This window comes from Micromesistius poutassou (assembly GCF_964030765.1).
Source record: "Micromesistius poutassou genome assembly, chromosome: 16".
Classification (NCBI taxonomy): Eukaryota; Metazoa; Chordata; class Actinopteri; order Gadiformes; family Gadidae; genus Micromesistius; species Micromesistius poutassou.
The window spans coordinates 3,544,861-3,572,120 of record NC_140286.1 but is presented as its reverse complement, the minus strand read 5'-3'; the positions used below and the strand labels follow the sequence as shown (position 1 = coordinate 3,572,120).

The following is a 27,260-nucleotide window of genomic DNA, read 5'->3' as shown; positions in this document are numbered from 1 at the left end:
GACGACAGAGAGATGGAGAGAGAGAGAGAGGGAGAGAAAGAGGTAGGGAGAGGGAGAGAGAAAGGGGGGGGAGGCAGGGAGAGGGAGAGAGGGTAAGAGAAAGGGATGGATACAATGGGACAGAAAGACAGAGAGAGAAGGAGAGGGAGAGAGAATGGGAGGTACTAAAAGACAATTCAAGACAAAGGGAGAATGAGAAGGGAAACATTAAAACGGGAGATTGAGTGAATTGGATGACAGACAAGAGCAAACAGAGCCAGAGATAACGAATGAGAGGAAGAGTGAGCACATGATAAAAGAGAGAGGGAAATGGCGAGACAGATTAAATAAAGATGAGCGATGGGTAGAGAGGTAGAGATGGCTAGAGAGAGAGAAAGCGAAGAAGAAGAGATGAGAGAGAGAGATGTAAAATAGATGAGAGAGATGTAGAAGAGATGAGAGAGAGAACAATGTAGAAGAGATGAGAGAGAGTAATGTAGAAGAGATGAGAGAGAGATATAGAAGAGATGAGAGAGAGAGACAGAGAGTGATGTAGAAGAGATGAGAGTGAGAGAGAGAGATGTAGACGAGATGAGAGAGCGAGAGAGAGAGAGCGAGATGGAGAAAAGAGTTGAGTGTGGCGAGGGGCAGGTGTGTGGAGCTGGAAACCATGGCGACAGGGGGAGTTAAGCGGCTTGTTAGATGCTCGTTAGACATTCAATTACAGAGCAAACCTTTTCAACAGTTCATCACAGCGTTTAATAGTGTTCTAATAACACAGAACTATCAACGTGTGCTTTCACAGTCGTCCGAGCTGGGATTTCACACTCTCTCTCACACACACACACACACACACACACACACACACACACGTGTACACGTGCACATGAACACACACACAAACTTTATATTGCTCTTTCAGACAGCTTTGACAGGCGCGCCGCACACACCGACACACACACACATGCAAACTTTATTTTGCTCTCTCTCCTTTTCCCTTTTCCGAATGGAAAAATAGGCACACAAAAACACACACACACACACACACACACGCTGGGCTGGATGACCAGAGGGGATGCTGTGTGTCAGCAAGGATCAAACAGAATGAAGAAAAGCCATGTAGCCTTATTCACACACAGTCACAAACACAGTTAACTCACCCCATATACACACACACACTTACACACAGTTAACTCACCACATACACCACACACACAGTCAACTTATGCACCGCAAACTCACTCTCACACACACAGGCTACCAGGCGACTCGTTGGGTGATGAAATTCCGCAGCACACCGGGGCTAGCTGCTAGCTAGTGCCTGTTAGCTAGTTAGTCTTCATGACTTCACAGGCCTAACAACGCAGGCCGTGTCATTTACCCCATTATACGTCCATCAATTATGCAGGGAGGAATTATTGTAGATGGGCCCCTAAGGGCCCCCCATGCCGCACTGCAGCACACAGGGCCCCCCCTGGCGGCCCTGATGAGGCCCCTATCAGGAGCGGGTCAAACTGGTGGGAAACGCTGCATGTTGCAAGTTAGGTCCAAAAATCAATATACACACACACCGTGCCAGGGAGGGGGCGAGAGAGAAAGAGAGAGGGAGAGCGAGAGAAGGAGAGAGAGGGAGAGGGGGAGCAAGAGAGGGAGAGAGAGGGAGGGAGAGAGAGCGAGAGGTAGAGAGATAGCAAGAGAGAGAGAGAGAGAGGGAGAGAGAGGGGGAGAGAAAGAGAAGGAGAGCGAGAGAGAGAGAGGGAGCGTGAGAGAAAGAGCGAGAGAGGAGAACGAGGGAGAGAGAGAGAGAGGGAGGGAGGGAGAAAAGTAATTTCCATGAACTAATTTCCAGGTCACCGTTCTATCCCACACACACAGACACACACACACACACACACACACACACACACTAACACAAACAGGGCGAGTAAATCAAATTATTATGAAACGGTAGAACACAAGAAGGCCACTCGAACAATTTCCCCCCCTCCCGAGTCCTCCTGCAAGACCGTCTGGAAACTAATCACAAACGGAGTCTATGAAGGGGGCCGGGGAATAGCATATTCACCGCTAACACTGCTCAGTGGAGTCCCCCCCCTTTTACCTCCCGGCCCAGCCCGATGCGAGGCGCGGTATTATCGCCATAATCAGTGGCAGACACAAGGCTAACTCGATCACTCTCCACCAAAATAGCCCCACCTTCACACCTACCAAACCCCCAGCCCCCCCACCCCCCACTCTCCTCCCAGTCCGCATTCGATTACAATAATACATCCCATAAATCAGCCGTTCAGTCCCAAACTACAAAATGGCGCCTGTGACCCCCCCCCCCCTCTTCACTCCAATCCATTACCATGGAGACAGACCTGCGGCTTGCCGGAGGGGCCCCGTAGGGCTCCGTAAAGGGGCTCCTCATCATCAGTGTGTAGTGGCTGTCAGACATGCTCTATTTGCTTCCCCGAGATCACAAATCGCTTATTTTTCCATTCCCTTTTTTTTATTTATTTTTTTTATTTTGCTCGGCGCCGAAACAAATGAGAAAAGAGAAATTGTCTTCTTCTTCTTCTCCCCGCGCTGTTCTTTGGCTGTCCTCGCCGTCTGTCCTCCATCAGTGACCTCACACCCTCACCACCACCACCGCCCGCACCTCCACCTCCTCCACCACCAACCTCACCCCCATCCTTCTTTTGCAGTCGGTGCCGTCTCGCCCACTGAGGCAAATGCAAAGACGCAGGAGTCTGATTAGTTTGAGACGCAGGTGACCTCTGGCACAAGCAGGGCACACACCCCCCCCTCCCCTCCCCCCCCCCCCCCACACACACACACACACACACACAGCCCCCCCAACCCCCCCCCCCCCCAACACACACACACACACACACAAACGACAAGGTCCGGCTCCAATTTCCATCTTTTTTCGTACATTGCATTTTTTATTCAAATTTTACAAAAAAGAAAAAGTCAAGACAGAACCGAGTACACACTTTGTTCAGTATGCCACATGTGGAGCTCGGACGACATCGTGCAAGGGGAACAGAACACGGATGAGACCCCCCCCCCTCCCCTTCCCCCCTCCCTCCCTCCAGCCTCCCCACCCCTACCTTCAGACATCAAGAACATTTTTGATTGGCTCAGAACCCCTCGACTTCCAACCACTCACACCCGACGACATCATCAGACCTACATGCACTGTGAGTAATGCTAAGACCGAGGGGGGGCTACTTTTGGATTGGTGCTCGGTCTGCCATTTTAGGGGTTGCCGCGGTAACTGCGACGCCACTCGCGCCCTAGCTCCATTTCCACCGAGTGTCGAGGCTAATCACGGGTTTGATTGAAAACCAATGCAGTTGCTGCTCGCTGCGCGTTGGAACGGAGGGATAATGAGATCCATGGAGTGGCCTTTTAGTCACTGCCCCCTCCCCTGAAATCTGGAATAATCATCGCTTTTGATTTCAGCTGGGAAATAGCTGTTAAGGGGATTAATTGATGAGGAAGATAGAAGTGGGAACACCTGCAGCCAATCAGAACCTCGGGTAGAGTCCTCAAGTCGCGGCTGGTCTTTGAGTTTTATGGGGGGGGGGGGGGGGGGGGGTGTTGTTGATGCGGTATTGCGTAACACACAAGGTGGGAGCATTTATATTTAAAGCCTGTCGTGCCCAAAAAAACAATGTAACATTTCAAATATATCTCAGTGGACACAGACTGCATGATTAAAGAGATTGACTTCAAACAATGTGGCTGAGGCCAAAACAACAACACATAAAGAAACAAAAACAAAAAGTTTGCAGCACGATTCGCAGTCCATCCATCATCTATGTGTATTCCTAGCTAAGCAGGGGAGGCTCGTATTCGCTTGCTAACGAATAGCACACCAATTAGGCTGCAGTGTCCTTACTTTAAAGTTTGTCACACTGGAGGACGTTGTCTTTAAACATGGCACACCACTGATTGGGACTGTGTACCATGAAAGGTTGTTGGGACACGAGCTAGCGAGCGGAGTAGATGTGCTACACACGAATCCGGCCACCGCTTTGTGTGCACCGCTATCTTGACGCCGATGCCATTGCGGCTGCCAGATGTACAATTCTTCTTAGGACTGCTTGCATTTAAACGCCGGCATATTGTAGGGGAATTCCGTCGCAGTAATTGCAACTTGTTAACTTTCAGTATTTCCCCGGATTCGTGTATAGTTTAGTTACCTGACATTGATGGCTGCAACGCCTCATGTCTAACCTCCAGGGCAGCGTGGCTGGTGTTCGGCTCTTAAAAGGCCTCGAAATTACTCCTGTCACATCACAGGTTTGAACGTTTTCCAACATGATGAAGCATGTTGGAAAACGTTCAAACGTATGATGAAGGGTGGATTGTAGCCACTGACAGGCTAGAGTTTACCTATCCATCATACATCTGGGCGGACACTCCCACTTGTGATGTCACAACCAGATACTTCCACTTGTGATGTCACAACTGGATACTGCCACTTGTGATGTCACAACTGGATACTTTCACTTGTGATGTCACAACCGGATACTTTCACTTGTGATGTCACAACCGGATACTTTCACTTGTGATGTTACAACCGGAGGCTGCCACTTGTGATGTCACAACCGGATACTGCCACTTGTGACTTCACAACTGGATACTGCCACTTGTGATGTCAAAACCGGTTTCTTCCACCTGTGATGTCACAACTGGATGGATGCGGTGACCTGGTGCTAAAACAGGGGCACTTCTAGTGGATTCCACAGCAGCTTAGACTGATGGAACCAACGGTATGACTCGTACGGATGGGAGATCGCCGCCGCCGCTACATGGCGTTCGCTCGTTGACAACATAGCGGAGCGATTCCTGGCAGCCACACGATTGCGAGACAGACATCACAGACGATAACGACAATTGTAACAGAATCGTCAACCGTTAGACGGACAGAACAATCTACTCAAACCGTTTTTCTGTAATAATTGTGCCTCTAAATTGCTAACAAATTGCTAACTTTTAACACTGTGGTAGGAACAGAGTGGGAGTGAGAGTGAAAAGGCCCATTTCTTCCATCGCTCGCGGCTGTCAGAGTCATGTTAGTGGCCAGCGCATAAAGCAGAACACCATCACATAGCACACCATCAAACCGCCACACCTGAACGGGAAAATAAAACCAATAGTAACAAGAAAGTTACAGTCGAGAAAAACCCATTAGCTAATCGAGGTTGTGCAATGAGTGGGTTTGTATTATTATTTTCAGTCGGTGTGTGTTCAAAAGGTAAATCTTCCTTCACCTCCAAGGCGAGAAATCCAAGTGAGGAAAAAAAGCAGTTAGTGTGTTTATAAATAATATATGTGCCAATTTTGTGTGTATTTCTTTAAGGATATACTTTCTTAAAAGGTTATTTTTTGGCTCACACTTCTTCCGATGGAGCCTCTTTCGGGAATTGAAAAAAATAACATGTTGGTGTTTGATTTTTATTTTGCTGTGCCAGACTTTATGTTGCTTGGACTTATAAAGGTCTAAAGAACAGATGACATAGAATTGTATAATCCCTGACTTGTCCCATTTCACATAAAAGCCAGCCCAAAACCAACTAAAAACAACAACAGCTTTCAAATAGACGTTATGTTTGACCATTACTCTAAAAGCATGTAGCTGAGCGACCACCGCTAGCTTAACTGAAATAAACCTCTGTAGAACATACAGCTGTGTGCCCTATTTCAACATTTATAGTATTTTTTTCCCCCCTCCATTTTCATATATATAGATGCTCTCTTAGCAATACTATCCGGTGATATTTACATTTAAATTGCATTTACATACAGACATTGATTTTTTTTTTTCCATAGACATCTTTAGAAAATAACACGAATCCTCCACAGTATTTATAATCTATTAGTGAACGTAACACGGTATCAAAAGTGCATTCCAGCTGAAAACTCAACTCATTAGCATCCCAGTGTTCTTAAAGAAGAGACAGGAAATGAATAAATAAACGTTTAGTTGGGCGCCTGCTGATGTAGAGTATGTTCAACCGCATTGTCGTTGTTGTTGTTGTTTTGTTGTGTATTCAAGTGATGCGGGCAGGGGGAGGGTGCAGTATTGATTGCCTGCTCGACCATTATCCATGATTATTTTAATCACACGGCAGGTGGTCCTCAAGACTGATTTAGCGGGAGGAGATTCCTAACACAAATGACCTTCGCACCATATTGGATATTTCCAGCCATCAATAAGAGGGTTTCATAATTATATCGTCAGAGAAACTTCACGTCGCAGAAAAAGGGCTGGAAAATGCATTGGTTGTGGATTTTCTTGGCTCCGATATCTGATCTCAGACTGTAGCCAATGCATTACACAGCATCCCAGTCCTGCATGTGTGTGTGGATGTGCATGTCCACTGTGTGTGTGTGTGTGTGTGTGTGTGTTGTACTGCGTTAATACCTTGTGTGTGTGTGTGTGTGTGCGTGCATACTCGTGTGTGTGTGTGTGTGTCTGTGTAATACATGTAAACATAACAACGCATCACGGTGCGACGTAAGAGTGAAATCATATCCGTTCATCATTAAAATTGTTCCCGTTTTCTTTTTTTGATCCTAGCGGGCATAAGATAAGGGGAAAATCTTTTGCAGGAATTAAATGATTCATCATTTTGATCTGGAATGAAGTAGTGAGTTGAATTATTCACATTACTGCCACTGCAGATGTAATAAAAAAACAATGGTTCTGTACAAGTGAGTCCGAGCCTGGCTCCGCCCCCTTGCAGTGCTGGCTCCGCCCCCCCTGCAGCGCTGGCTGGCCCCGCCCTCATGCTTGTGTTTAAATTCAGACGTCCACTCCTTCCGTTGTTATCGCTGGGCCTCGTTTCTCTCTCAGCCTTTTTGTTGATTGTTTACGTTTGGCACATTGTCCCGGGGAGAAAAAAATATCCCACTGTTCCAAAAGTCCCTTGTGTTTGTGTGTGTGTGTGTGTTTGTTGGTGTGTTTGTGTGTGTGTTTGCTTCCCCACCCACATTCTTGTACACTGTTTGAAGCACGCGCGCGCACACACACACACACACACACACATACACAAACAAACACACACTGATAAAGACACAGACAGACACACACAGTTAAAGACAGACAGACATATACTCACTCACACACACACACACACACACACCCAGATGCACCGACTTCCCACATTTGGAGTAACTCCGCTTCATGTGCTTGTGCTCAGACAGTTAGAATGTTCACTCTTGTGCATGTAAGCACACACACACAAAAGGAAAAGTGAACTCATATTAAAACAAAACGACATCTTTACTCTCTCCGCCTCTTGGCTCTCCCTCTCCGTCCCTCCGTCTCCCCTCTCCCCCTCTCTCTCTCTCTCTTTCTCTATCAATCCAAGTGTGAGATCTGTATTAAAAGTCTTGGCCGGAATGCTTGTATCTGTCCAAAGTGTTTCCAGCAGACCGCCATCGCCCAGAGGAGGATGAGGAGGAGGAGGAGGAGGAAGAGGAGCAGGGTGTCTCTGTATCTCGCTATCTGTGCCCGGGCGTGTCAGTGATCCAACACTTATTGCTGTAAATTACATCAATCACCCCCAACTCCCTGGCCCACCAACCATCTCCTCCCCCACATTCATTACCCCGCCGCCCCCCCTTCCCTCTCCCCCCCCCCCCCCACCCCCCGGCTCATTTCTCTCTGTCTCTTTTCATTTCTCCATCCCTTCATCTCCATCCTCCGTCACCCCTCTGTCCATTACTCTCTCTCCTCTGTGCCGTCGCTCTCGCCCTCGCCCGCTTACCACTCTCATTTTGTACACGTCGCGCCAGCTTTTAGTTTGCTGCGTTTCAGTTTTCTTTTTTACACCGTCACCTCCTGTCTCTTCGCAGCGCCTCCCTCTCCCGCCTTCTCCTTCCGCTCCTGCTCCTCCTTCTCCCCGCGCTTCTTCTTCTTCTTGTTGTCGCAGCTGCCACCTCCTCCTCCTCCTCCTCCTCCTCCTCCACCTCCTCCCACCGCCGCGCCTCTCTTCTTCTCCCCCTGCGCCTCCTCGGCCTCCTTCTTCTTCTCCTGCTCCTCCTCCTCCTTCTCCTTCTCCCTCTCCTTGAAGAGCTGGGCCAGCTTCTGGAACTGCGGCCCCCAGTCCTCCAGGCCGGCGCCCCAGTCCTCCCTCTCGCCGCCCCCCTCGCTCTCCAGGGAGCTGAGGGAGCCCGCCCGGGACCCGCTGCCCTCCAGCCCGTACACCTGCACCGAGTCATAGGGCGGCTGTGTGGGGTCAAAGGTCACCTGGGCCAGGCGCAGGCGGAGGAACTCCCCCACCCGCAGGGCCAGGGAGGGGCCCCCGCCGCCACCGCCGCCGCCGGGCCCGGGGGCCATCCCCCTCACCCCGGGCTCCATGCCCGGGACCCAGCCGGCCGTGCCGAAGCCCATGGCGGAGCCCCCGCCTCCGTACAGCCCCCGGGCCTGGCCGGGGAAGGGCAACATCTGGGGGCTCATATCCCTGCGGGCCAGCAAGTAGCCCCCCAGGCCCACGCGGTCCCGCCAGTCCCCCATGAAGCCCGGCCCTTCCGGGTAGACGGGCGGCGCCCCCCCGCTCAGCAGCAGCCCCCCCTCGGGGCCGTCGCGGTCCAGCCGGCTGAGCTCCAGCCCCCCGCGGCCCAGGGTGGCGGCGTAGTCCCTCGGCCCCACCATCACCTCGCCCTGCGGCCCGGACGCGTAGCTGCGGGCGCCTCCCCCCCCCTGCTGCTGCTGCTGCTGCTGCTGGTTCTCCGTGGGGCTGCCGCCGCCGCCGCCGCCGCCGCCCCCGCCGCCGCCTTTCCCGTTCCCGTTGGCTCCAGCGCCTCCGGACTCGGGCTCCCCCGCCTGACCGGAGCCCGCCCTCTTGGGGGAGTGCACGGCGCGGGACGCCCTGCGGCCGGCCAGGGGGAGGGTGGCCGAGTCGCACACCCAGCCCCCGATGCCGTGCGGGCCCGGGCCCATGACGGAGCCGGAGCGGGTCAGCACCAGGTGGTGCTCCCGGGGGAGGGTCTGGGACTGGACCTGCAGGGGGAGGAAGGGGAGCAGTGGAGGGTTCAGTCCGGGACCGAGGCCGGAGGGGATTAGGGGGTTAAGGGTGTAGGGGGTTAAGGGGGGGGGGGGTTAAGGGTGTAAGGGGGTACGGTCAGCAGAGATGGGGAGGAGAGACGTAGCGGGGGATTGCAGGGATAAATCCAAGACCACACAGATGGAGAGAGAGAGAGAGAGAGAGAGAGAGGATAATGGAGAGAGTGATAGAGAGAGAAGGTTAAAGGGATTCATTAAAAGGACATGAGATGGATAGTTGAGGAAAGATTAGATTAATATTAGTCCAGAAGAGAAGGCAAGGTAGAGTTAAACGTAGAGAGGGAGTGAGAGACGGAGGTAGGGAAGGAGGTAGAGGTGGAGGTAGAGAGGGAGGTGGGGAAGATGGGAGGTAGAGGTGGAGGTAGAGATGGAGGTGGGGAAGATGGGAGGTGGAGGTAGAGATGGAGGTAAAGAGGGAGGTAGAGAGGGAGGTAGAGTTGGAGGTAGAGAGGGAGGTAGAGGTGGAGGTAGAGAGGAGAATTAGGTAGTGTTAGCGGGTTAGTGGCTGGCTGTGGACTAGAATGAGCTAACACTGCACTGTGAGATGTGATGAGAGGGAAGCCATCAGCAGGTGAAAAAAACAAAGTAACCATCAATTATCCACCGCTGAAGAAAGAGGTTGTGGAGAAGAAGTATTAACTGTTTAAATCCTCCCTTGCAATCAGCATGGTGTGATTTAATTCCACTGCTGTTTGAGGAACGGCGAGGAAAATATTCAAATTCTTTTTAACAACCGCAGACATTTATATTTGATCAAGACTTCATTTTTATCATTCATTCAAGATTTACAATGCACCTGCCTCTCGTTTCATGAATGTATCACATTTTATTCCAGCTATCCGTCTGCTCGCACCTCCTTCACTATGCCTCTCCTTCTCATCCTTCCATCCTCCATTCATCAATTCATCCATGTATTGCTCCATCCATGCGTCTGCATCCATACAGACCCCTCCCTCCTCCCTCCTTCCACCCCTCCCTCCCTCCCTCGTGCCTCTAACGCCGTGTTCACACTGCACACGTCCGTCGACGGATGGGGGCATCTTGACATATCCATGTGTTTTCCCGGGGTTGTGTTACAAAGGCGATTTCACCGGACAGTGCATTTGTGTACATTCGCACAACGCAATCTGACTTTTGCCGACAGAACGGACGGAGGCACAAGTGTGAACGCGGCGTTATGCCCCGACCCCTGCGCCTCCTCACCCAGTCTCCCTCCTGGCCGTTGGTCTTCTCCTCTCCGCTGCCCTCCGTGGTGCAGCTGCTGCTGGCCCCGCCCCCAGCCCCGCCCCTCTCGCGGCCGTCGTCGGTGCGCGGCGTGCCCCCGTCCGACGCGCTGACCCGGCCCTGGGACGCCGCGCCGTCGCGGCAGTCCGAGCGGCTCCCCCTCCGGCCGCCGCAGCCCGCGCCGCCGCCGCCGTTACGCTCCGTGGGGCTGATGTACACCGCGCCCGACTCCATGGTGCCCACCGTGGCCGCCTGGTTCTGGATGACCAGGGAGTGGTCCGGGTGGACCCCGGACCCCCCGGGGATGCGGTAGCCGGGCTCGGCCACGCCCTGCTCAAAGGGGCCCCCGGCGGGGCCGCGCCGCAGCACCGGCAGGGTGTGGCTGCTGTAGCAGAGCCGGCCGTAGAGGGCCCCCGCTCCGGGCCCCGGGTAGTTGGGGTCCACGCCCGGGTGCTGAGCCCAGCTGTAGGTGCGCGCCTTCTCCTGGCTGTGCTGGGAGTACCTTCTGGAGAGAGGGAGCAGAGCAAAGGGGGGAGGCGTTTTGGTTGAGTGCGGGCGTCTCGTTTTCAGATCTTTGCCCTGCTCGCTGACCACAGTAAATCAAGTCGGCCACCCTCAACTAAGGCATAAACCACCATGGGCTCCAGCCTTAGTCAGGTCGTTTCGCCTCCGCAGGCACTATGACAAAGCGCGAATAAAAGCCTGTGCTTAATTTAGACAGAATACATTAACACCCAACCCAACAGCCCCCTGCTAAAACTGCTCATTCACCCATGCAATATGGACGCTAAACTCACAGCACCAAGGTAATTCCCTCACTTTACTGCACTTCAAGTGATGTATCTGTTGGCCGATTGAGGTATGTGTTTTCTTCCACTGCTGTGACGTCTTGTTTTGAGCTGAGTCGAGTACTGAGTTGAGTACAAAGCACATTCACCTGCTTGTGCTGTGCGGAAATTCAACTGTTTATTTGAATAACATCAACAATGTGTATATAAACCTGAATCTTTAAGGGGACATATTATACCACCAGGTGTGATTGTGAAGCCGTTTTGAAAATGTGCCGCTTCTGACATCACAGGTGGGCGTGTCCACCTAGATGTGTGCTGGGTAGATCAGTCTACCAGCCTACCCAGTGGACTGTAGCAAACGTTGCTCATCCATCCGTCATCCATCTAGGTGGACACACCCACCTGTGATGTCAGAAGCGGCACATTTTCAACGGATTGTAATGGCTAATCACACTCACACCTGGTGATATAATATGTCCCCTTTAAGTCTCAACCGAGTATGTTTTGTCTGTGGCATATCGCTCTTTACCCTGATCAAATGCTTGTTCTCAAAAAGTGAACCGACAGATACAAGCACCACCGGCGCGCATAACGATCAAGACGTCCTCTGACATCTCGCAGGAGTCGGACATGACTCATCCATTCATCTGATCCATCCCGCTCATTATCTACGCCGTGGCGATTAGTGGAGAGGAACATCAAAGCTTTGTTAACCACCTCACGGCGGGGGGGTCAGAACACGTGTGGGCGTGAACACACAACACAGTGGGACATCAAAGACGCGGAGCTCGATCGCCCCGTTCTGTCTACGACTCGATGGGGTTAACAAGCGCGGCGCGGTAAATAACCACAAGCGGACCAATTAAGTGTCGGCGAAGAGATGAAGGCCACCTCATCGAGAGCAGGTCTGCATTCTGACACTCTGCTGTTTGTTCCACCAAACTACAAAGCGGGGCCAGCCAATTAGCTTTTCAGGCGTGATTCAGCAGAACGGGACTCGATATTCAGCACAAACACCGGGATCCTGACTCAACGCGTGCGCACTCATGCATATGCATGCCAACGCGCAAACAAACAAGCCGTAAAAAAAAAAGTTCCACCGCTTCTCCGAGAAACTCCCAGAACCCCGACAGCGAATCACCTACAGGCGTTATCAGACGTGCCAGAACACATCTGTTTGTACTTACAATTGACTGATAGCTAGCCAGGGTCCTCGATAATTTTCAAACCCCTTCCGGCTGAGAAACAAGTGCATAATGCGGCTTGATTTAGGCTAGCACGCCTGTCAAACCGCCTTTTATTAACTGCACGTTTTGTAGATGCAGATTATTTCCCGCAGTTAACAGCTGGTTTATTAATATTTAGACGTCGTAGTACCGTGAATTTTAATATTTGAACATTTGTAAAAGACAAAGGCACAAGCCGTTATGAACAGCTGCCATTCAAAGACAATAACAGTATATTCAAAATGTCTCTGTTCACAACGTAAGCAGTATCCAACCGGTGCACTCGCTGGTTCAGTGTTACACTCCATTCAGGCTGCCTGCTTTATGTCCTTCCCTCATCCCTCACTCCCTCTGTCCTTTCCTCTGTCTTTCCCCCCCTTCCCTTCCTCCCTTCCCTCCCTACTTTCGTCTGTCCATCCATCCAGCTGTCGCCCCCATCTCTCCTTTCCTTTCTCCTTCCTTTCCTCCCTTCCAGCATCCCATCCATCCTCCCGCCATCTTGCTTCCTTTCTTTCTCTCTCTCCCTCCAGCCCTCCCTCTCTCTTTCCCTCCCCCTCCTTCCTTACCCCATACCTCCTTACCTCCCATCCCTCCTTTCCTCCATGCCCCCAGTTCCTCCTTACCCCCCCTCCCTCCCTCCCCCCTCCATACCCTTCCTCCCCCCGTCAAAAACTCCATCCCTCCCTCCATCCATCCCTCCCTCCACTCCCTCCGTCCCTCCCTCCCCCCCGCCACTCACACATTCCTGCTGTCCAGCGTGCGGTAGCCGCGAGTGCGCGAGCTGTGCGGCGCGCTCTGCAGCGCGGCGATGTCGAAGGCGGCCGTGTCGGCCTCGCCACCGCCCTCGTCGTCATAGGTGATGATGTTCTCCCGCACGTCGTCCTCCTCCAGGGGCGACAGGGAGTCACGCTTCTGCCGGCGCAGGGACAGGGAGAGGCCTGTGACTGCTGGGGGGGGGGGGGGTTCAAGGGTACAGGCCGATCGGAGGGGGAAGAGGAGAGAGGCAGATGGAAAGAGGCGGGCAGGAGAGAGAGGAGGGGAGGAGAGAGACAGTGAGAGAAAGAAAGAGTTGGGGAGTGAGCGTAAGAGCGAGAAGGACAACGAAACAGAGAGGAGGGGAGGAGAGAGAGAGTGAGAGAAAGAAAGAGTTGGGGAGTGAGCGAAAGAGCGAGAAGGACAACGAAACAGCAGAGAAAGGGGGGGAAAAAAAGGAGGAAAATAAATAACCAGAGCGAGAAAGAGATGGAGAGGACAAGAGTTAAAGACAAAGTTAAGAGAGAGAGAGAGAGTGTGTGAGTGAGAGGAATAGAGGGAGGAAGAGAGAGAGAAAGATTCAAAGAAACAGAACAGAGCGGACGGGAGAGAAGGTGAGAGAGGAAGAGGGGGAGGAAGAGAGAGAGAGAGAGAGTCATTAAAACGCACACATTTTCAAAACGGCAACAAATGGGGTCAGCAGTAGGGGGGGGGGCTTCGGTGGACATCCGACCGTATTAACGCCCTGTCTGACCGCAGTCCGGAGGCCGGGGGGGGGGGGGGAGGAGGGCGCACAACGCTGCCTGACTATCCCCAGGTTTCTGTTTGTACTGAATAGCGTTTGCATTAATACCTGCCAGCAGGAGGCTGGCTGTTAACAGCACTCGTCCCTGCGCTCTGCGGGGCTAAACGTTGCCATAGGCAACAGCCGGCGAGCAAAAACACCACGCAGACTTTCGGCCACAATGTGTGGGGGGATAGCAAACGTGAAGGTAGCATGATTAACAGCATTACTTCGGTTAAAAGCCGCTCAGTGCCAGACACCATACGTTGTTGCATTAGGATCTTAACGTTGCATTTCAGTGAGCCCGTTCCCACTGGGGTGCTGGAGTTTTCTTTTACCAAATTATCCTTCCATCGGAGTAAATAGTAGAATAAGTACGCTCCTGTGAAGCCCTCTTTCTGTTGGGTTTGTTCCTCACCCCCGTTGACGGTGTTTATCTCTCGGTAAACAAACATAAAGCAAACATTAGGACCTATTGCTGTGCAATATCTTCTCATAACAATTCTCAGTCAGTACCACCTCACTTCTAGGTTAGATCTAGGAGGCGTTATGTGTTTCTCAGAGCATAGAGAGAAGGGGGGTCTGTGTCTGTGGAGCACAGAATGTATCGGTGGGAGAGGAGGATTTTGTTGGCGTCAGTAGTAGGTGTGTATGTGTGTGTGTGTGTGAGGGTGACGACCATTGCTGACTGGAAACATCTGATGAATAAGATGTGAATAACATACTTCAAATTCTTTGAAAGCAGTGCTCATTCATTTTATCTGAAAACTCATTACCACGTTATACTGTGAGGAAGAGTGAGCTCGGCCCGGAACACAATACAATGGTAAAGATGATGAAATTGAAGAGTGAAGCTGCTGGATGTCATTTTGTCCACTCCTTCCGCTCAGTTAATTCTCTTTCACGACCGCTCCAGTGGATCAATGCAAATCGTATTTAACTGTGTCAAAGCGCTTCACAAACCAACCTGACTTAAACTATGGACTAAAAGAAACACTTAAGTTAAAAAACTGCTATCGCTGGGAGGCAAACGTGTGGCGGTGCATCTCGAGTAATGCAACGGTACTTCTAATGGTGACGAATTCCGGCTACCCCTACTTCCTGTTTCAGAGAGATCCACCGTAGTGACAAATGCTGCATTTCCCTCGCTCGCTCACTCTCTGCCTCTCTTTCCCCCCCACTCTCTCTGCCCCACTCTCTCTCCCCCCCTCGCTCTCTCGCTCTCTCTCTCTCTCTCTCCCTGTCCCTGTGCCTAACGATAACAGCAGCCATCAACAAAGCCATAAGCGGCGCTGCAACAGAATGACAACATAAAGAAACAGATGACGCTGTGTGCTGTCGGATGGCACGGGGCCAAGACACTGCCACCACCGGCACTCTCACCGACCTGGGTGGGAGCCCCACACCCTCCCTCCCCTCCGTCAGCTCTCTCTTCTTTTCCTTCTCTCCCTCCCTCCTCTCTCTCTCTCACACTCTCTCTGTATATCTCCGTCTCCTTCCTCACTCCCCCTCTCCCTCCCTAGAAGCCACACTACAAGGAGACGTCCCAGACGAAGGTGGCTGGGATGATTCTATAACGGGCGTTGTCCCACAGACTGAGTACCCCCCCCCCCCCCTCCTGTTATTCCAGTAGTGATTAGCGGCCCACCTTGGCAGGAGGACCAGATAACAACAATGACACGGCGCAACAGCGGAAGCTAACGTGCTAATGGAATCCCGGTCGCTGATGTGAACTCGGTGGATCCATGGCGACCGGTAGCTTCCTGTCCTGCTCTGAGTGTACGCGAGTGCCGTCGGGGGCGCCGCGGGGAGATAACGCCTGACCTGTCTGCGCTCGCCGCTAGCCTGGTGACTCAGCTGGGGCACGGACGGCTTCGCAGTTGCGAGCGCTGTGTTGACACAGTGTGGTTCCAACCCGGGGGTCTGGCCCCGCTTTGGGCTGCCTGATTTACATATGGGGGTCGCAGGAGATTGCTGACTCATAAGCTGCAGCTATTTGATACAGATTCTATGAAACAAAGCCTTTTAACGGCTTTAAAAGTTCAAAACATTTCCTATGATTAGTAGCTGTAGGCGAACCAGCTAGAAAGGGGACAGCGTTGATATTATGGGAAGGAGTGGGTGTTAAATCGATACGTGATTGGAAGCAGATACAGAAACACTTAAGGTTTTTCACCACAAAAAACAGGGTAATGAACAGTGATAGAAACCAGCTAAGCGCCACTGAGACTGACCTTGGGTCTGTTCATTGAACAGCATTCACATCAAGCAGACAAACAACAACAAAAAACAACCAATAAAATATCATATAAACATAATGGACTCCCATTTTGCACTGCCACCAAAAATAATACAAATGTCCTACTGACCTTGTTTTGTGATTCCTATTATACCCGGCACTATGTCCAGATTGGTTTAAGAAAGTTGGTGGAGCCAGTAACTCCAATTGTCGTTCTCCAAAGCTTTGATTGTTTTCAACTTCTTTGAAACACTTTCAAAGAAAGCGCAAAAACGCATGCCATTTTAGTAATTTGCCATTTAAGCCAATGTGATGTCCTTTCACTTATTTAACCATTATCTATCCAGGTAAGTCTCTTTGAGGTGGTGGGCCCCATTTCAGAGAATATAAATGTAACATGTTCTACTGTACTATCATGTGCTATCAGGACTAAGCAACATGTCCTAACGTAACATCACGTGATATCAGTCACATGTTGTGAGGTAAAGTTGTGTTACCCAGCAGCGTGGCCACGCAGGCCAGGATGGCCAGCAGGGCGGCGGTGCTGAGCCCGGGGGAGGGCAGCGACGACTGCTGGGGGAGGCACACCGCCTCCCTCTCCCACTCCCACTCGGCCCCTACTCCCCCCTGCTCCCCCTCAGCCCCCGAGGTGGTCAGGGCCCCCTGGCTCCGCCCCTTCTCCCGCTCCTCCGCCCGGGCCCCGCCCCTCAGGCAGGGGCAGACGGACACGGTGACGGTGCCCGTGCTGGTCAGGCCCGACGTCCCGTCCCGGAGCACCAGCGGCACGTAGAGGGTGAGGGTGGAGGCGCTGGAGGAGGAGCGGGACATGGGCTGCAGGTGGGACAGCAGAACCAGGCTGGCTGTGGGGCCTGGTGGAGCCGGGGTGAGGGGTGGGAGGCAGAGGGGGTGAGGGTGGGGGGGGTAGGCAGAGAAGGGGAGAGAAGAAGGGGGAGGTAGGGGATAGGGGGATGAGGGAGGTAGGGGGGGAGGAGGAGAGAGAGAGAGAGGGGGGATGTGGGCAGTGGTGGGGGAGAATAAGGATGGGGAGAGAGTGGGAGAGGAGGAGAGAGGGAGCAGGGGGGAGAGGGTTTAGTTTTTTAACACTTCTTATGCATATTTATTCAGCACTCATAACTATTTACACATTTCTAATTCAAGATTTAAACATTTCAGATTCGATAAATGATCAGGCGAAAGGATTTAGCATCTTCATCCTAAATTAGAAGGCGCACATGTTTACTCTACTCTACAACGCCCTCTTGAAAACCTGCAAACAGTCTATAACTCACATTAACTTTTTAATTTTAAGTTATTAAAGAATTAAGAATAAATGAGAGAGTAAGTGAGAGAGAGAGGGAGAAGGAGAAATAAAGAGAGAGGGAGAGGAAGATATACAAAGGTGGAGAGGAGAGGGAGGAGACAAAGTAAGAAAAGTAAGATAGAGGGAGAGAGAGATGGAGACAGAGAGAGAGAGAGAGAGAGAGAGAGAGAGGGAAAGAGGGAGAGAGAGAGTGACCCATGGGGAGGCAGAAGACGGAGGACGTGCAAGAAGGACGGATTTGGACAAAAGAAAGAGAAAGAGGAAAAAAAGAGGAATAACAAAAGAAGAGAAGGACGAGAGAATGGAGCCAGCAGAGCGTAGAGATGGATGATTGCAAAGAGGGAGAGCGAAAGAGAGAGAGAAAGAGAGCAAGGGAGAGAGCAAGCGAGAGCGAGAGGGAGAGGAGGGATTAAAGGAGCAAAGCAATTAAATGAAAAACAGTTTTAAATGGAGACAGGGATGGAGGGAGAAAACACAGATAAAGAAAGGTGGGAGACACAAAGAGGGGAGAGAGATAGTGAGAGTGAGGCAGAGAGAGAAAGACAGAGAGAGAGAGAGAGAGAGAGAGAGAGTGAGAGAGAGCAGGTGAGAGAGAGACATAGAGACAGAGAGCGAGAGTGAGAGAGAGACATAGAGACAGAGTGGAGGAAGCAGGTGAGAGGAGAGCTGGGCCTTACCGCCGCTGTCCCTCACGGTGAAGTTGAGCGCGGCGCTGGACTCTGGGGGGATGCTGAAATACACGGTGCTATCGTTCCCACCCTCGTCACGATCAATCGCCCGCAACACCTGCACCACCTGGAACACACACACACACACACACACACACACACACACTGTGTGAGAGAGAGGCTGTGTGTGTGTGTGTGTGTGTGTGTGAGAGAGAGGGTGTATATGTGTGTGTGTGCGAGATAGGAAGTGTTTGCGTATGTGTGAGAGGGTGTGTGTGTGTGTGTGTGTGTGCATGAGTGCACAAATGTGTGAGTCGGTCAGTCAGTGAGTGTTTGCATGTGACTTTGTGAGTGGGCGTGAATGTGCCCACTCACTTGTACACTCAGGAACAGCAGCGAGATAGGGAGAGAGAGAGAGAGAGAGAGAGAGAGAGAGAGAGAGAGAGAGAGAGAGAGAGAGAGAGAGAGAGAGAGAGAGGAGATGAAATGAAAGAGTATAGCACAGAGGCGGAAGAAACCTGGGATCTTAGAAAGACCTGGAAAGAGAGCCCGCTATTCAGACACTAATCATTAGAGACGGACTCGGCGGCAGGACTAGCTTAACGTGGTGATTACTACACCGGAAAAACACACAGTGTGTGTGTGTGTACGACTACACTGGTGGCGGATAAATATTTAGATAGATATCAGTCTTTGATGAGGGGCACTGGGCGACATGTCCCCGGCCCACGCTCACGTTCGCTAGGAACTATCGCTTTTCGCTCTGTCAGTCCAAAAAAAAAAAAAAAAGAACAAACCTCCGTTCAGCAGGGCCTCGAGAAGATCCTGCTAGCAGAACAGAATTATGTTCTAAATCACGCTTGTTTATATACTCAGACGCACACAGAACCCCACACACACACACGCAGACCGACAGATGAATCCACCGTGCAAAACACCCACACACACACACACACACAAACCCAAATACATAAATACAAAGCACACACACACACACACACACACAAACAAACAAACAAATACTGACAAAACACACACACACACGCAGACACGACACGCGGATAAATGATAATCAAACACAAGAGCCATCAAATCAGAGCGTTAGCGGCGAAGCAACAAAGACATGGCTGGGTAATGAAGACGGCCGTAAGAACAACAGACGGAGAGAGAAAGGGGGAGGTGGGGAGAGGGAGAGAGAGGGGGGAGGGGAGAGAGGGAGAGGGAGGGGGGAGCGAGAAAGGGGGGGGGGGTGGAGGTAGAGCCAGAAACAATACTGTAACTCAAGAGTGATAGAAAGATAAGAGATTGAGAGGAAGATAGAGAGAGATAGAGAGAGAGGGAGAGAGAGGGAGAGAGAGAGAGAGAGAGAGAGAGAGAGAGAGAGAGCGAGAGGGAGAGAGGGGGGAGAGGTAGAGCCAAAGAGAGAGAAGGAGAGAGAGCTAGAAGTGGGGAGCAGTAGAATCTCAAAAAACACTGCAAACTCAAGAGAGATATGAAGAGAGAGATGGAGAGAAACAGAGAGAGAGAGAGACTGGGAGAGAGAGAGAAAGAGACAGCTACAGCAAAGGCTAAAGGAGAGAGGCTGTGAGGGATCTCCTAATTAAAGTGAAGAACACTATCTCTCCATCGTGAGGACGAAGGGACCTGCTAGGACAGTTTAATCAGTTTGGGCCGACACTGAATGTCACATTATTTTTGTTATCGTTTTTCAGGAAAGGGGGAGGGGGGGGGGGTTCCAGTGAAGAAAGATGGCTATTTTGACCATGATGAGTGACATAAAGGCTTCTTATTGCCGATGAGGAAATTGACACTGGGAAGTGACATGGTTTTGGAATTGAGGCAGAGTAGGTAATGAATGTCAAGGACCTGACATTAGGATGGTACGATACGGCGCAGGGAGGGAACACGGAGCTGCGGCGATGCATTCAGAGATAAACGTGATTTAAAAAAAGGATTAGGTGGTTTAGTGTTCGACAAGTGGATTATTAATTATGTTACCCTTTGAGTCAGGACTCAAAGGGTATGTGGAGGTTTACACACACACACAAACACAAACACACACACAAACACACACACACACACACACACACAGACCTGTCCAGAAGAGGCAGAGTCACACATGGCCGTCGTGTACTGTCGGTCCAGCTCCGGCGGGTTGTCGTTGAGATCCAGTGTTTCTATGGCAACAAGGACCCGGGACACCTGACTGGGGTTATCTGCGGGAGCCAATCAGAGACAAGGACTGTATGAGTTTAGTTGGGTAAGCAAACAAAATAAACATCTGATTGCAATACAATAATAATAATAATACCACAGTGTGATACAGGTGTGTGTTTATTTAAGTGGAGAGGTACACACATGGCAGCATGAATAAACAACACGGCCACACACACACACATACACATGCACACACTGTCAGAGAGACACACACACATACACAAATGTGTTTCTCTTGCCCATACACTCACACCCACAACTTAAAATAACACAGACACACACCCAGACACACAGACACGGACAGACACACCCACCATAATCGAAATGGCTCACTGAATCATTCAACAGGACAACTCTGCAGTTATATTGAGGCCACAAATCATATTGAAGCTGAAACATTCAAAATGCGCGCGCACACACACACACACACACACACACACACACACACACACACACACACACACACACACACACACACACACACACACACACACACACACCTAGACTCTCTCTCTCTCCCTCTCCCTCTTTCCATCTGGACGGCTGCCTCGCACGCCCAGGGCCCTAACCCTGTCATGGAAGGTGGCCATTGGTTCTCCGGTGCTGGCGGGGGGAGGGGGAGGGGGAGGCCAGTGATATGGGCTGTGGCTGTAATGGCTGTGATCTGAGCCAGGGTCTGCCTGTAGCCACGCAGGGTCTCCTGCTGGTCCTGTTAGTGCGGCGGCCAGCGCAGCAGCGTGCCACAGCTCATTATACAGGACAGAGAGCCGCTTTAACACCGTCCCCCCCCCCCCCCCCCCCCCACTCCCCACTCTGCCACCGGGGGGGGTCACGCAGGAGGAGGAGGAGGAGGAGGAGGAGGTGGAGGAGGCCCTGCTGCGCTTCTATCTTCAAGTACTTAAGAAACATAAAAACTTTATTTCTAAAAACTTTTATCTGCATACAAGCTTTTCTGCAGCCCTGAAATGTTGAAGTGGTGTTTTCTGTCTGATTCTGTTTCTTTCATTTATCCATCTCTCTCTCTCTCTCTCTCTCTCTCTCTCTCTCTCTCTCTCTCTCTCTCTCTCTCTCTCTCTCTCTCTCTCTCGCTCGCTCTCTCTCTCTCTCTCTCTCTCTCTCTCTGTAATGTTGTTAGGCGGCCCAGTGGTCAAACCGACACAAGCCCAGCCATGGAGCTCGCGATGACGCTGAATTGGGGCAATCGCGGTCACTTGACTTCAAGTGAAGAGCGAGGAACAACAATAGCCCCATCCCTGCCAAAAAGGAGCTGGCCAGCCTGGAAAGCAGACTCCTCATTATCCCCGCTGGCCGGGCCCAAACACGGACCAGCAATTCGGCCCCCCTTGATAATGGTTGTGGTTGACATTCTCCCGGTTCCCCCAGTCCCCACCCCCACCCCCACTCCCCCACTCCCCCGCCCCCGCCGACAGCTGGGCCCTTTAGGGAATACATCGCTCATAACACCAGATACTTCAAACACATGATGGAGATCCATACTCGTATTGACTTGCCCTGTTGTTGCTCTCACTCTCCTGCCTCCTCTCACGGCTGTGCTCCTAGCTCCTAGCAACAGCTCCCCTTTCATGGCGGCTAATGCGTTTAGCGGTCGATACGGAAGGGGGGGGGGGGGAGCGGGGGGGCGTAGCATCCACTGTATGTCGGACATATTAAGCACCCCCTTAAAGCCGTGGGTTAGGGACAGCGTAAAGGGCCCACACATCTCCCCAAGTACCTCTTTAAAGGAGGGGGTATAGTAAGTATGATGTGTAAGTTACCACAGCCTTTGTAGGAAATGTACACAATATGGTCTGAAGGATGGTGGGATACGGGGCTGGCTCTGCAGTTCCATTCCCAGGCGAATGGTTCTTGGGTTGATACCCTTAATGTACACAATCTGTAGGAATCCTAGAGATCGGTCAGGATATTGAGTGTGAAGCCATCCTGTTCAAGCTGAGGTCGAATCCCCTGTTGATCCTTATTGTCAAGTGTCTGAGTTCCCTGTAAGTCGTTTCGGATGGAAGGGACTGACAGCCTTAATAACTAAATGGTCGATAGTGGACAAGGTAATAGCCAAGGTACTCGACTGGCGTCTCAAAGTGTGTGTGTCAGAAGATCCTCTAGCTTCAATGAAAACATTACCTTGGGCTGGAACCATCCCCACTTCAGTTTCTGCAGCCATTGTCCGGCTCTGTGTGAAACGCTCGCGTTCACTCATCAAGTGAGTTTAAATAATAAGTAACTCGGTTCAAAAAGGCGCAGACTAAACGACCTAATTGATACGCTAAGTGAAGATCAAGCTCGTACCTTGACCCGGACCGCGCCTTGTATCTGGAGAGGGAACCATTATGAACTTCAGAGTAAGGCCTGCATTACGTCCGGGTTTTTTACAGAGAAACTAGGTCACGCACCACTACTCGCCTTTCTTTACTCTGATCGTCCGCCGCCTAATTTGTAAGTGGCGCTGGATAAAAGCGTCTGCTGTAAGACGGATGTTAAATGTCGAGGGCTTCAGCCCCTTCAGCCTCCTCTGCTTAGAAAGGAGTCAGTTGAGGTGGTTCGGCCATCTGGTAAGGATGCCCACTGGACGCCTCCCTTGGGAGGTGTTCCAGGCACGACCGGTGGGGAGGAGACCCCGGGGAAGACCCAGGACTAGGTGGAGAGATTATATCTCAACACTGGCCTGGGAACGCCTCGGGATCCCCCCGTCAGAGCTGGTCAATGTGGCCCGGGAAAGGGAAGTCTGGGGCCCCCTGCTTGAGCTGCTGCCCCCGTGACCAGACAACGGATAAGCGGATGAGGATGAGGATGAGGGCTTCAGCCCCCCGCACCTGGTCTGTATTCACCGCCGGTCACGTGGGATGGAAGTATCCACTAAGTGGGCTTCAATTGGACACACTGTAATGACTATAATAGCGGTCTAAACCAAATTAAAGGTCCCATGGCATGCTATTTTATGGATGCTTTAATATAGGTGTTAGTGGGCCCCTAATACAGTACTTGAAGACGTTCAAGAAATTCAGCCTTGGTGCAGAGTTACAGCCACTACGAGCCAGTCCCACAATGAGCTCTCCACAAACGTGCCGTTTTTAGAGGCGGGTCAAGGTGGAGGGTGGGGGTGTGGCCCTGAGCAGCTTGCGGCCACGGTACCATGCGCTAGTGTTTACAGTGGAACACTGAACACTCTGGGTGCTCCGGCGGGAGTCCTGGAGCTCTATATCTAAATAATATCATATTATATTTAGATATCTATATAATATAATATATATTATCATGGCCTCCGGATGATATTATGAATCTCAAGCGACTGCGTCGGGTTCTCAGACGCCTCTGGTTCTTCCACTTCCACGTCAATATTAAGTACAGATTGAACCGCGAAATGGAGGAGAAAGGGATTGTTGCCCGGGGTTGTCTCCCTCGGGGAGAGAGAGAGATGGAGAAGAGGTGGAGAAGAGATGGAGAAGAGGGAGTCATAGTGAGAGAGAGAGGGGGAGGAAGGGAGAGAGATAGAGGGAAAGAGAGAGAGAGAGAGAGAGAGAGAGAGAAAGAGAGAGAGAGAGAGAGAGAGAGAGAGAGAGAGAGAGACAAGTTGAGTGGGAGGGGGGGAAAGGGAGTCAGAGAGAGATTGAGAGAGAGGGGGAAGAGGGAGTCACAGTGAGAGAGAGGGGAGGAATAGAGAAAGATAAAGGGAGAGAGGGATGGGGGAGAGTGGAAGGGAGGGAGAGGGAGTCACATAGAGAGAGAGAGGAGGGGAGGGAGGTAGAGAGAGGGAGAGAGAGAGTTTTCCTTTGTTACATTTTGCTCTCCCTCGGGGAGACAACCACGGGGGAAACCGCTCCCGCTGCCGGGCAGCCATGGTCACCGGCGGGAGACAACCTCGGGCAACGGGCAGCGTTCAGCGGGCAGCGGGGCTCCGGTGGACAATCCTGGGCAACAATCTGGGCAAAATTGGGCAAAATCCTGGGCAAAATTCCTTCTCAACCGTGGCCGAGATAACCTGCACTATGAATCTCGTTGTGGAAATACCAGAGACCTCAGAGAACCCAACGCAGTCTAGTCTTTTCACCAAATGGGAGCTTTATGCAAGCTTGCATTATTGTGTTATTGTGCTAACGCAATTTTTAGATACTGGGGGACCATAGGCGGGCTAGGGGAACTCATATCAATGTTAGGATAAAGTGATATTTCAGTGATTTTCATGAAGTGAAAATCCCATGCCATGGGACCTTTAAATAATTGCAAAAAAAGGTGGAGCGTTTGTACGTTTTTCTTCTTTTGTTACATTGTTGTTGTTGTAAAAGTGTGACGGCGCGTTTGACCTCTGACCTCTCTGCGTGGCGATGATGGTGATGTTGTGCCAGTGCTCGCGCTCCCGGTCCAGCTCCATCGCCGTGGTGATGAGGCCGCTGTCAGGCGTGATGCGGAACAACGCCTCGGGGTCCGACTGGGGGTCGATGGAGAACCTGGGGGACGCGGAGGGACGAGAGAGAGAGAGGGAGAGAGGGAGTCATAGTGAGAGAGAGGGGGAGGAAGGGAGAGAGAGAGAGAGAGAGGGAGAGAGAGAGAGAGAGAGAGAGAGAGAGAGAGAGAGACAGAGCGGTAGAGAAAGAGGAGTGGGAGGGGAGGAAAGGGAGTCAGAGAGAGATTGAGAGGGGGGGGAAGAGGGAGTCACAGTGAGAGAGAGGGGAGGAATAGAGAAAGATAAAGGGAGAGAGGGATGGGGGAGAGTGGAAGGGAGAGAGAGGGAGTCACATAGAGATAGAGAGGATTGGAAGGAGGTAGAGAGCGGGAGAGAGAGAGTTTTCCTTTGTTACATTTTTTTAACTGCTTTTGGCAATCTACATGTTTATTTTCCACGCCAATGAAGCTCTATTGAATGACGTGGCCGAGAGAGAGAGTGAGAGAGAGAGAGAGAGAGAGAGAGAGAGAGAGAGAGAGAGAGAGAGAGAGAGAGAGAGACAGAGAGAGAGGTAGAGAAAGAGGACAACACTTTTGGCACAAAAAAAGGGAGCATATTGGGTTTGAGGTCAAACGACGGAAGATCGACACAAAGTGAGCTGAGAGAAAGGCAGGAGAGGAAGAGAAGAAGGAGAGAGCACCCAGGGTAGCATACAGAGCGGGCGAGAGCGCCACAGAAGTGTGTGAGGGCGAGATAAGGTAGAGGGTGAGAGAGAGAGTGAGAGAGACAGCTCACAAAACGACAGAGGAATTAATAAAAGGGGGGGGCGATTAATGGCGGAGATAGGGGCCTCTTTGAAGTGAGACTGATTATCTGCACATCGTTATGAATATCCAAACTATCACTCCCACCCGCACGCACACACACACGCACGCACACACACACACTCCCTGATACAAACACATACACTCTCGAACGCACACACATACACAGACACACACGCACGCAGACACTCTCAGAACCCCAGCACAGCTGCTGGCTCTAATTGGTGCACGCTGTTTCTTCTCTGGTGGCTAACGACCTATCACAACGTTCCCTCCGTGAGACCTTGAGACACAACACACACAAGCTTCACAGAGAGAGAGAGTGTGTGTGCGTGTGTTAATAACTGTGCTTTTGTTTGTGTGTGTCATAATAACTGTTTGTGTGTGTGTGTGTGTGTGTGTGTGTGTGTGTGTGTGTGTGTGTGTGTGTGTGTGTATGTGTGTGTGCTAGTAACTATGTGTGTGTGTGTGTGTGTGTGTGTGTGTGTGTGTGCGCACGTTTGTAAGTAACAGTGTACGCATGCGCACGCGCATGCGTGTGTGCGTTTGTTTGTGTGTGTGGGCATTCATGTGGCACACGTGTGTGTGTGTGTGTTTGTGTGTGGGTGTGTCTTGCTCAAGGGAACACGGGCAGTGCGGTTCCCTTATCATCCGTGTTCAGAGCGCGCCCCAGCCTCTCTCTGGCGCACTATAATAGAGCGGCAGCGCCTCTAGCCCGACGCGCGCTACGCTCCGCGTGTCATTAGCCGAGCGCACGCGCGCCATTGAAATGGATCCGCCATCCGCTACTTTTCTGTTGCCAGAAAGAGAAATAAAGGCTTCTGAGAAGTACTTGACTTTCAATGAAGGCTTTGTTTGTTTGCCGAACAAGACACTCGTGATCTTTTTACTGTCTTTCTTCTAGGGAACTTACTCCTCACTCCGTGTGCTTATGCCTGTCCTCTGCATAAATACACTGTGTAAAATGCTGGATTTAATAAATGATCATAATCGAATAATAATCATCATATGATATTGTACAACAGTATAAAGTATAATACAATATAACATGATATATAATTAAATAATTCTAAAATAATTATATTCAAGTCATAATAATGTATTGCTGTTTTGTGGAAGCAGTGTCCTGACAATTAAAAAAAAAAACTGTAAAAACAGAAGTTAGCCAAGGACTGAAACAGTATGTTGGCCCAGGACTGTTACAGGAAGTTGGCCCAGGAATGAAACAGGAAGTTGGCAGAGGACTAGAGCTCGGAGGGGATGAGGGAGTGGATGTGTATTGATCAGGATTAGTTGCACGATAGCAGTAGTACTTAGGAGGATGTCCAGGAAGGGTAATCAATACTGAACGTGGTTTGAACTCTAATGCTAATTATCTAGCAGAAATGAGCCCACACATAAACAGTCCTATGTATCAGGCTCAATAGGTCTCTAAACATTTAATTTGGACTAGCATAGTTTAGTATATTACAGTTCAATATAGTATCGTATCGTATAGTTTATTACAGCACAGTACAGCATAGTATCGTACAGTTTAGTATAGTACATTACAGTATCGTAATGTCTTACAGTTTAGCACGTATAGAATTTGATAGTATTGTATAGTATAGCATATTGTTGAATAGTATAGAATAGTAAAGCGTTCTATTGTATTGTATAGTATAGCATAGTATTTTATAGATTAACATTAATCATAGTTTAGTAAAGTATTGCATGATATGGCATAGTATTGTATAGTTTACCATAGTAACATGTGTGTGTGTGTGTG

At 50.9% G+C, this 27,260-nt stretch overlaps 1 protein-coding gene across 1 annotated transcript in view; it reads right to left on the bottom strand.

The window, feature by feature from the left end:
• cdh24b (cadherin 24, type 2b) overlaps nt 1–27,260 on the bottom strand; it is a gene marked incomplete at both ends in the record, with an annotated part of 54,072 nt that overhangs the window by 11,241 nt on the left and 15,571 nt on the right. The window contains 7 exons of the mRNA XM_084481435.1: nt 7,964–8,986; nt 10,253–10,778; nt 13,030–13,237; nt 16,564–16,935; nt 18,065–18,182; nt 20,150–20,271; nt 24,596–24,732. Coding sequence (XP_084337561.1) covers nt 7,964–8,986; nt 10,253–10,778; nt 13,030–13,237; nt 16,564–16,935; nt 18,065–18,182; nt 20,150–20,271; nt 24,596–24,732 — 2,506 coding nt within the window. The remainder of the gene's footprint in view (nt 1–7,963; nt 8,987–10,252; nt 10,779–13,029; nt 13,238–16,563; nt 16,936–18,064; nt 18,183–20,149; nt 20,272–24,595; nt 24,733–27,260) is intronic.